Source organism: Artemia franciscana, chromosome 14 (genome assembly GCF_032884065.1).
Source record: "Artemia franciscana chromosome 14, ASM3288406v1, whole genome shotgun sequence".
NCBI lineage: Eukaryota > Metazoa > Arthropoda > Branchiopoda > Anostraca > Artemiidae > Artemia > Artemia franciscana.
The window spans coordinates 34,733,740-34,745,135 of record NC_088876.1 but is presented as its reverse complement, the minus strand read 5'-3'; the positions used below and the strand labels follow the sequence as shown (position 1 = coordinate 34,745,135).

General features: G+C 29.8%; 1 protein-coding gene across 2 annotated transcripts in view; it reads right to left on the bottom strand.

Annotated features, from left to right (window-relative positions):
- Positions 1-699: 699 nt before the first annotated feature.
- Positions 700-11,396, bottom strand: part of LOC136035639 (lysM and putative peptidoglycan-binding domain-containing protein 2-like) — a 38,467-nt gene continuing 27,770 nt past the window's right edge. For both annotated transcript variants that reach the window (XM_065717542.1, XM_065717541.1), the window contains exon 4: positions 700-7,881. In XM_065717542.1, the coding sequence (XP_065573614.1) occupies positions 7,779-7,881 (103 nt within the window). In that variant the 3' untranslated portion in view covers positions 700-7,778. The remainder of the gene's footprint in view (positions 7,882-11,396) is intronic.

Below are 11,396 nucleotides of genomic sequence, written 5' to 3'. Positions count from 1 at the left end.
GATTGGCAGCTGAGAGTTCAGTATCACCCCTCTCTTTCATTACTTTAGCTCATCAGTTGCGTTCTGTTCATTGCTTCAACCATCCCCGAGTTTTCGGAATAATCCCAAAAAAGGAGCAGCAAAGACGGTTGGGCTTAGAAGCGTCAAAGCTTTAAGTCCGGCCTTGATTAAAGACTGTTCAGATGTCATATTGACGAAGTCTATAAATAAATGACAAAAAAAATGCGCAATTAATTTTTATTTCAATGAATTTGAACGAGATTTAATGATATTTCAGCATCCATTTTCCAACAAAAAGAAATCGTAAAAAAAAACTAAAGACGACAAATATCTATATATTTTAGACGTTTTTTTATTGCCACCTAAATTCCATACATGAAACTTTCACACTTACATAATTGCCAAAAATGGTAATGTCAAATGATAATTGTCACTATCAAAATAATGATATTAACAATGATTATTTTGAAAAGTCGTTTTCTAAGTTGTTCTAAAAGGGACACGTTGGTAATATATGTTCTATTACGCTTTGACCATCATAATCTACACTACTCTATCCCCTTTAGGAATCAGTCTTTAGTATATATAACAAAAGTGTGAACAAGTCGTATATGATATTTAGGCGAGACAGAACGAAAATAGAATAGAAAAACAGCAAACGAAGAACAAAAAAAAAACAGAACGAAGCTGTCAAAACACTGCAAAATTGAGATTTTTATTATATACTATCGACAAGTATAAAACATAGAACTAACTTTGTTTCATCATATACAAAACGACGACATCACAGGCTAATAACTCAATTCAAACACCCAACAATTGCAAACAATATCTCATTATAATCTAATAGAAGACAAAAAAGGACTAGTTACATTCATTGTTCAGAAGATTTTCACGACAAATCGTATTATCCTTCAGCAAAAGAGAATCACCATAGATTGCACTTGTAAAACATAGCAAAAATAAAACAAAACAAACAAAAACCTTGTAAAACAAAGCAAAAATATAAATTTATGCGAAGTTTACTAAAACTGAGCTCCTACTTCTTATAAAGGAAACATGTGCATTGCGTCGAGTTTTTGCTCGAAGAAGAAAATTGAAAGAGAAAAAGGTTGGTTCTTTCCAATTCAATAAAAATTTCACCATAGGTTCGAAGCACTGCATGTTATTCCTGCGCAATACAGGTCTTCTTAATAGGAAGCAACATGAAAATTTTCCCTTATTTTTTTCCAATTTAATGTCTTTCTGAAACATATATCTTTTTTAAATTTTATATAAATTATTGATTTTAGTAACAGATTGATATTCAAGGACTTGGTTAAATTATGAAATGTATCTGTAAAATCTATGACACATAACTTTCAATAGAATTAAATGAAATGAATATGCAACAAAGGAAATAAAACGAATGATTGAAATTGATGCAATATAAATGAAATGAAATCTAGCCTGAAAACGGTAATTTTTTCGGTAAGACGCAGCTGTTTGGTTAGACGGTTCAAAACTTGGACTGGTTTCGTAAATAACAGCTCGGCTTTATTCAGTACAGTCGTTCTGTTGAAAAATCCTCAATACCAATACTTGCTAGAAAATACCCAAGGTCAAAATAAAAGTGACTATTTTACCCTTAGCCAACTGAGTGAAAATTTGACTGAAAACGCGAGCGTAAGAGACGGTTCAAAATTTAACCGATATTCATAAAAATTAATTTGTCTTTACCCTAGACTTCGAAGAGAGGGGGAATCCTTTACTACCATCCTTGCTGAAATTTATGTTTTGAAATCATTCGAAAAGGAAGATTTCATTCTTATGTGTTTTAGACCATGTGAGCCTATATGAATTGAGACATGTAAACTGTGATTTCTAGTCAAGAATTGGGATAATTATTCTAATCTGCAATTTCAACCCACAACTGCAATGATGATTTTTAGGACTATTAGGTTTTTGTTATCCTTGGATGTAAATTTATTAATATTTTCAGCCATTATGAACAAAATGGGTACATTAAAACTCTGATCAGATGTTTTAGTACCGTTTTTAGTACTGGTTCTATTGCCAGAATTCACACTGAAATTACGAAGTAACTCGTCAAATTGATACTTTAAAGTATTTTATTGTTTACTATACATTATTGCTACTTTATTTGCTTCTATACTGTTTTAGACCAAATGAGCCTATCAGTAGTGAGGTCGGGGAGAGATGGGATTCTGGAAACTTTAAAAAGCAGGTGTTACTTATATATAAATCAGAAATAAATGAAGCAAAGAGACTTTATGATGAAGTAAAATATAATAGGCAAAAAAAGAAGAAGAAGAAACGGTGTCATCAATCACAGTTTCTTTTTCTTCTCTTTTTACTGACTTCTTCATTCTGCTTTCTTTTTTAATTGACTTTTCCCATTTTGCTTTATCTTTTTCTTCTTATAAGTTCTTTTTATTTTTTATCTTATAAGTTCGTCCAGGTAGGTATGAAGCATCGTGATGAAGCAACGTTTTGTTGTTGTAATTTTTTTGCTTGTTATATGTCACCATGGCCCAATTGGGCTTCCATGAGAATAAATCTATCTATCTATGAGACATGTAAACTATGATTTTTAGTAAAGAAAGGGGATATTATTCTAAACTGCTATTTCAACGCAATGATAAAAATTTTTTATAAATTAAAATAGGGGAAGGGTTTTCTCTTCGATCCTTTTTTAAGTAGATGCCACAGATTATACTGAAATAACGAGGTAACTCGTAAAAGTGCCACTTCACTGTCTAATGAAATCTGATACAATAAAAATGAAAGGGCTTAGTCCATATGGAATTCCCTTTCATTAGTTTGTGAGCGTAAAAGTACGAACAATAAGCAGGCTTTTAAATAAAAAGGACAGCATTTTGTTTTATATTTTAAATTTGTATAATCAATAAAACCCTTTGATTCTCACAAATTCCAGAGAGAGAACATTCAATTTTACTGAGTCAAACTCTCAAATTCAAGCGAATCAATGCAAAAGCCGCCTAAAATTTAAAAAAATCAAAACCCGGCGAAAAAAAATTTACATGAACCAAATAATAAGAACTGACATTTATACTTTTAAGAAGAAGTATTTTTAATTTTCCTATTGAATTTTTTGTGTTTCACAGCATATAAATTAAAATTTCATTTTCTTGCTTTCAAGTTTGTTGCAATATAGAAACTTTGAATTTAGCTAATGAAGATTGCCGTTTTAGCTTGAAAAACACTGCAACTATTCAAACCCCAACAGTACTACGGAAGTAGTACTGTAGGGGAAATGAACTCTAGATAGTTGAATTGATTAAGTAGAAATTTCCACAACCATTTATGTTCACTAATATTAGGGAACCAGCCACTAAGATTAGGGAAACCGAGAATTCAATTTCTAGCGAAAAATACTGCAAAAGTAGGTGAAGAATCAGCAAAAAATTTGCTAAGAACATTTGACACTAAACATCTTCAGGAGCTAACCTTTCTTTGAAACTTATGTTGTCTTTGGGACTCAATACATAGTTAATATTTTCATTTTCTTACGGACGAGAAGCGTTAGTTTGGCTTACTCATTTTCACGGTTCAACGCTGGCAACACTGACGAAAATGTACTGCCCTAAATCCGTAACAATTTTGAAACAGGCAAATGAAAAATCTTAGGAAATTGCAGTTTTCAGGTATGATTAGACATAAGATATGCCCAGGAGGGTCAACCCCTTTGACGGTTCAACGTTTCCAACCCAGACGAAAATATACTGCCCTAAATCCGTAACAATTTTATGTTGTCTTTGGGAATCAATACATAGTTAATGTTTTCATTTTCTTACGGACGAGAAGCGTTAGTTTGGCTTACTTATGTTCACGGTTCAACGTTGGCAACACTGACGATAATGTACTGCCCTAAATCCGTAACAATTTTGAAACAGGCAAATGAAAAATATCAGGAAATTGCAGTTTTCAGGTATGATTAGACATAAAATATGCCCAGGAGGGTAACCCCTTTCGCGGCTCAATGTTGGCAACACTGACAAAAATATACTGCCCTAAAACATTAACAATTCTGAAACAGGGAAATGAAAAATCTTAAGAAATTGTCGTTTTCAGGCCTGATTAGACCTAAGGTAGGCCCAGGAGGTAATTTTTTTTTCTTGATGCTTTAGGGTGCTTTAAGAACATGACAAAGGCAAAAATCAGAGTTGAATTTATTAACCGTTATTAACCTTTCTTAACAGTTATTTATCGCAACTGAGACAATTATTAACAATCAAAGACATTAAAAATATATAGACTTTTAATGACCTAGTTTTTTGGCCGCATGTGTCTTTTCTTCATACTACAATGAATTTCAAGCAGACACGTTGCAAAAATAAGATATTCTCGCCCAAATCTAAAATATTTTCTAATAACTCGAAGCAAAAGGCCGTATCCAGGATTTTAGCAATAGGAAGAAGGGGGGATACAAAAAACTTTAACAAACACATTAATTTGTTCATATGCATTTTTATTACGCTTTTACGAGTCGGACAAACATTTTAGGTAGGAGGGGTCAATCCTCCCCTGGATACAGCCTTGATAAAGCGCAAGTTTTTACAGCTAAGTTTTTAGGTTGTATATCTACGTTAAATAATCTTTATAGTAACAAATCTTTGCAGTTGAAACACACTGTTCACTTATTCATATAAATTCAAATTTCATGACAGAAAAGATACGCATATGCACATAAAATATAGGTATTAATTGCCGTATAATGAACTCAACAGCTGAATCGACTAAACTAACAAAAATCCAAATACATATAAAAAATATCGAATTTAATTGCAAATGATTTTATCAGTAACAAGCTTTTTTTGCAGTAAAGTGATGTATAGTAATTGGCGCCACTTAATTAAACAGTACTAATAAACAGTAATTGGCGCCATAATAATTCACATTTTTAATATCCATATCGAATACACTTCTTGTCATATTTTCATCCCAAATTTCCGCCAAAATATAACTTTGCCCGACCCACCGGGTCGTTAATTCAATGATTTATCATTACTTTCATAATTTTAAACAACAATAATATTATTATTTATTATAATGTAATAAATAACTATAAATTATTTATGAAAGCGTTTTAATAAACCGTAACTATAAATGCTAGTGTAAGTAATCACATGGTTTTATAATAATATAATAATAAATAAAACTGAATAATTTAAATAACTATTGCGAATTCAGATAATTAAATATTCTCTCGTTGATTCCCCCTTGATTTTGAAAGAAAAAAAAACAATTTGGCGGGTATTTTCATTGAAAATATTCTTTTTTGGGACTTTCATTGGATAAAATAAATAAACAAAATCATTCCCCTTGATTTTAACAGAAGACATTCCCTTCCGTTGTGTTTTTATGAAATTGACACCTCTGGCAATACCTGGTCCTCTTGATGAGATTTTTGAACTCTTTTTTGAAAATCATTCTTTTGAACTAATAGTGTGAACGTGACAATAAAAATTTAAAAATATTCTTTTTGGGATTTTCATTGGATAAAATATATAAAGGAAAATTATTCTCCTTGATTTAAAAGAAGACATACCCTTCCCCTGTATTTTTATGAAACTGAAACTTGTGGCAATATATGGTCCTCTTGATGAGATTCATCAACTCTTTTTTTAAAAATCATTCTTTTGAAATAATAGTGTGAATGTAACAATAAGAATTTGAAAATTTTCTTTTTGGGGATTTTCATTGGATAAAAGAAATAAAGCAAAATTATTTCCTCTTGATTTAAAAAAAAGACATTCCCCTACCATCTGTTTTTATGAAATTGAAACCTCTGGCAATATCTGGTCCTCTTGATGAGATTACTTAACTCTTTTTTCTTGAAAATCATTCTTCCTAACTAATAGTGAGAACGTCACAATAAGAATTTTTGAAAACCGTTCTTAAACTTTTTTTATTGATATACTTAATTTTGACTCTTTATGACGTGTTCATCAACCTCTAAAGCTTCTAAAGAAGTTTTCAGGTTGAATGTAATAGCCATCATTTTTATTATACATAGATGTGATTAATAGCATATGCATACAATAAAGAGATCCAAAATAAAGGCATTACTTTATATTTTTTTTTTATTGTTCCTTTGTCTTGAATCCTTTTTTCTGAGAAAACAGGATTAGAAAAAAACATGGATGTTTTAATTTTAAGGTTTATTTTCCGTTAATTTAAAGTCATTTTCACACTTCAACTTCACAATAGACAATTTCAGAGTTTCATATAGATAACATACTTCTGTGTGCAACCCCCCCCCCCCCTAACCCTTCTGAAATGTGAAAATGAAACGCAATTATTAGTTATGAAATACACTTTAATAAAAACAAAACAAACTTTTTGTGGCTAAAAAGGTATTTTTCTACATCGAATCTCCTCTCCCCTCGATCTGAATCTTATATTATGTTCCCACTCTCCCTCCTTTAGCTGGAAAAAGCTCACAAAATTAATTGTCTTCTTATTTTATACAGTCAAAATCCGAAATACTTTATCCCTAATAAATGTAGGTAAGCTTTTAGCACAGTGAAATTTAGAAAACGGAAATTTTACAGAGGAGGAAAGAACATCCTTTGCTTACGTGTTTCGAAAGCGTTTTCCTTATGCGAATCCCCTCGCTTCTACTACTTAGAAGCTTCGTACCACTCGTCAATATACGACAAAAAAAAACGAAGAAAGAAACAAAATTATGAAAAACACGAACACAAACAAGGGCCATTTCAACCATTGAATAAAACAAAAGGACTCGAGTTGAGGACGGTTAAGCGTAGAACGAAGTTTCTTTTGTCACACATCATTTGCAGCCAGTGTGGTCTCGGAACGTATTGAATACATATCAACAAAACACAAAAGGTTAACAACTTTACTCAAAGACAGCCTTTATCTTTAGGTTTAATGTTGTATCTTTAGGTTTAATGTTGTAAGTATATATATATATATATATATATATATATATATATATATATATATATATATATATATATATATATATATATATATATATATATATATACATTTTTTGTAAGATTGATCTTACAAAAAATTAACGATAAGAAACACAATTTTTATTCTCAAACAGAATTATATTTTTATTTCTTTTTATATTTTTATCTTTAAAGTTTCTAAATTTATTATCTTTAAGTTAATCTTTTATATTTTATCTTTAAAGTTTTTCATCTTTCAACAAAACGACCTTTAATCTCAAAGATATTATAGAGAGACAGCTTTTTTCTTTTGGGTTAATGTTGATACGATAAGTAAAAGAAATACACAGGGAACAGAAAGGATATATTACAGTTATGTATGTCAAAGGGTATAATATGATGTCAAAGGGTATAATGGCACACATCCGGAATTATAAAGATATTAGCAGCTGTTTCATGGAAGTGCACGCGGCTGTCAGGCACTACCCAAAACCAGTGTTATAAGCTCCAAAATTAACTTCTACCCAATAGGGGAGATGTTCAAAGATTCAGTCTATGGGTAGAAAAATTCCCACATTTCCCATCGGTGGATGAGTAATGACCAGGAATTACAAATAATGCCATAAATAATCTCCTGGTGAAGGTTGAGCCGTGTTCATATACATTTGTAAATTTTTGAGAACATCTATCCTCTCATACGTTATAATATCAAATTAAATCATAGCTCCATCAACAAGAAAAAAACGCACGACAAACCACTGACGACTTAAATTCATGAACAGGTACTAAATATCTTTCCTTTGAAGATTACTGAGTTGTCAAGTATCAATTTCAACAATCTGCTTCATAGCCGCCATTTTGATATGATATCAAAGACGTTTGAGTAATCCCATAATTGTTCGGTTCCAATTGATCAACACGAAAACTCTCTAATCTAAAAAAAAACAGGAAACACTAAAATTAAGAAAAACAACTGTGAACAGTTTGTAAATTTCATGAATGACGATGTTAAATCTTGTAAGTGCATCCTTCAGTAGAGACAAAGAAATAAAACAAATGGGGCATACCGAAATATTAACATATATATATATATATATATATATATATATATATATATATATATCTATATATATAAAAATAAGTTGTCTGTCTGTGGATGGATGGATGGATGTGTCAGGTGACGTCACCTGAAAAAACTGGATTAGGTGACGTCAAAACTGAAAAAACTAAAAAAAGGCAAAAACTACAAAAAAAACTAAAAACTAATAAAAAAAATAAAAAAGCTAAAAAACTAAAAAAACTATAAAGGTAAAAACCAATAAAAAACTAAAAAAAAAAGTGAAAAAACTAAAAAAAGGCAAAAACTACAAAAAAAAACTAAAAACTAATAAAAAAAGTAAAAAAGCTAAAAAACTAAAAAAACTAAAAAAACTAAAAAAAGGTAAAAAACTAAAAAAAATAAAAAATAAAAAAAATAAAAAATAAAAAAAAACTAAAAAAAAGGAAAAAACTGAAAAATAAGCTAAAATAAAGGTAAAAACCAATAAAAAACTAAAAAAAAAGGAAAAAACTAATAAATGACGACACTCAAAGAGAAAGCGACCAGGACATGTACACCGGGATACAAATGACGACCGGGACACAGGGAATATAAATAACGACCGGGACACAGGGACACAACTACAACGGGGACACCGGGGGAAACAGGGGGATATAAATGACGACCGGGACAAAAAAACTAAAAAGAAATAAAAACTAAAAACTAATAAAAAAAACTAAAAAATCTAAAAATCTAAATAAGCTAAAAAAGAAAAAAAAAGGAAAAAAATAAAGGAGAAAAACAAAACTAAAAAACGAATGTATATACAGACCGGGACACCGGGATACAAATGATGACCGGGACCCGGGACACAGGGAATATAAATGACGACCGGGACACAGGGACACAACTACAACGGGGACACCGGGGGAAACAGGGGGATGTAAATGACGACCGGGACACCGGGACAGGGAATGGTCGATTAGCAATCACCATCAACAAAGCTCAAGGGCAATCATTAGAATCATGAGGTATAGATCTGAATACAGATTGTTTTCCCATGGACCATTATATGTTGCATGTTCAAGAGTCGGTAAACCTGACAATCTATTTATATGCAAAGACAATGGGACAGCAAAGAATGTTGTATATTCGCAAGTTTTACGTAGTTAAAACCATATATATATATATATATCTATATTCACAGGTGGGACATAGGGACACAACTACAATGGCGCGTAACTATTATGGCGCGTAACGACTTACGCGCGCGGGGGGGCTTGGGGGGGGCGCGAAGCGCCCCCACCAACTAGGTGTTGGGGTGGCGCGAAGCGCCACCCCAACAGCTAGTATATATATATATATATATATATATATATATATATATATATATATATATATATATATATATATATATATATATATATTTATATATATATATATATTTATATATATTTATATATATATATATTTATATATATATATATATATATATATATATATATATATATATATATATATATATATATATCTATATATATAAAAATAAGTTGTCTGTCTGTCTGTGGATGGATCAGGTGACGTCACCTGAAAAAACTGGATCAGGTGACGTCAAAACTGAAAAAACTAAAAAAAGGCAAAAACTACAAAAAAAAACTAAAAACTAATAAAAAAAATAAAAAAGCTAAAAAACTAAAAAAACTAAAAAAAGGCAAAAACTACAAAAAAAACTAAAAACTAATAAAAAAGCTAAAAAACTAAAAAAACTAAAAAAAGGCAAAAACTACAAAAAAAACTAAAAACTAATAAAAAAAATAAAAAACCTAAAAAACTAAAAAAACTAAAAAAACTAAAAAAAGGTAAAAAACTAAAAAAACTAAAAAAAAGGAAAAAACTGAAAAATAAGCTAAAATAAAGGTAAAAACCAATAAAAAACTAAAAAAAAACTGAAAAAACTAAAAAAAGGCAAAAACTACAAAAAAAAACTAAAAACTAATAAAAAAAGTAAAAAAGCTAAAAAACTAAAAAAACTAAAAAAAGGTAAAAAACTAAAAAAAATAAAAAATAAAAAAAAACTAAAAAAAAGGAAAAAACTGAAAAATAAGCTAAAATAAAGGTAAAAACCAATAAAAAACTAAAAAGAAAAAAAGAAAAAAACTAAAAAAAAATTTCATCTAAAAAACTAAAAAAGGTAAAAACTAAAAGAACTAAAAAAGAAAAAAATAAATGACGACACTCAAAGAGAAAGCGACCAGGACAAAAGGAATGTTCGATTAGCAATCAAAAAACTAACAAAACTAAAAAGAAGGTAAAAACTGCAAAAAAATAAAAAAGCAAAAAAACTAAAAAAACTAAAAAAAGGCAAAAACCACAAAAAATACTAAAAACTAATAAAAAAAATAAAAAAGCTAAAAAACTAAAAAAAGGTAAAAAACTAAAAAAACTAAAAAAAACTAAAAAAAACTAAAAAAAAACTAAAAAAAAGGAAAAAACTGAAAAATAAGCTAAAATAAAGGTAAAAACCAATAAAAAACTAAAAAAAAACTGAAAAAACTAAAAAAAGGCAAAAACTACAAAAAAAACTAAAAAAACTAAAAAAAGGTAAAAAACTAAAAAAAAGGAAAAAACTGAAAAATAAGCTAAAATAAAGGTAAAAACCAATAAAAAACTAAAAAGAAAAAAAGGAAAAAACTAAAAAAAATTTTCATCTAAAAAACTAAAAAAGGTAAAAACTAAAAGAACTAAAAAAGAAAAAAATAAATGACGACACTCAAAGAGAAAGCGACCAGGACAAAAGGAATGTTCGATTAGCAATCAACAAAGCACCGGGACACAGGGAGTATAAATGACGACCAGGACATAAGTAAAAAAAAAAACTAACAAAACTAAAAAGAAGGTAAAAACTACAAAAAAACTAAAAAGAAAAAAAAACTAAAAACTAATAAAAAAACTAAAAAATCTAAAAATCTAAATAAACTAAAAAAGAAAAAAAAAGGAAAAAAATAAAGGAGAAAAACAAAACTAAAAAACGAATGTATATACAGACTGGGACACCGGGATACAAATGACGACCGGGACACAGGGAATATAAATGACGACCGGGACACAGGGACACAACTACAACGGGGACACCGGGGGAAACAGGGGGATATAAATGACGACCGGGACACCGGGACAGGGAATGGTCGATTAGCAATCACCATCAACAAAGCTCAAGGGCAATCATTAGAATCATGAGGTATAGATCTGAATACAGATTGTTTTCCCATGGACCATTATATGTTGCATGTTCAAGAGTCGGTAAACCTGACAATCTATTTATATGCAAAGACAATGGGACAGCAAAGAATGTTGTATATTCGCAAGTTTTACGTAGTTAAAACCATATATATATATATATATATATATAT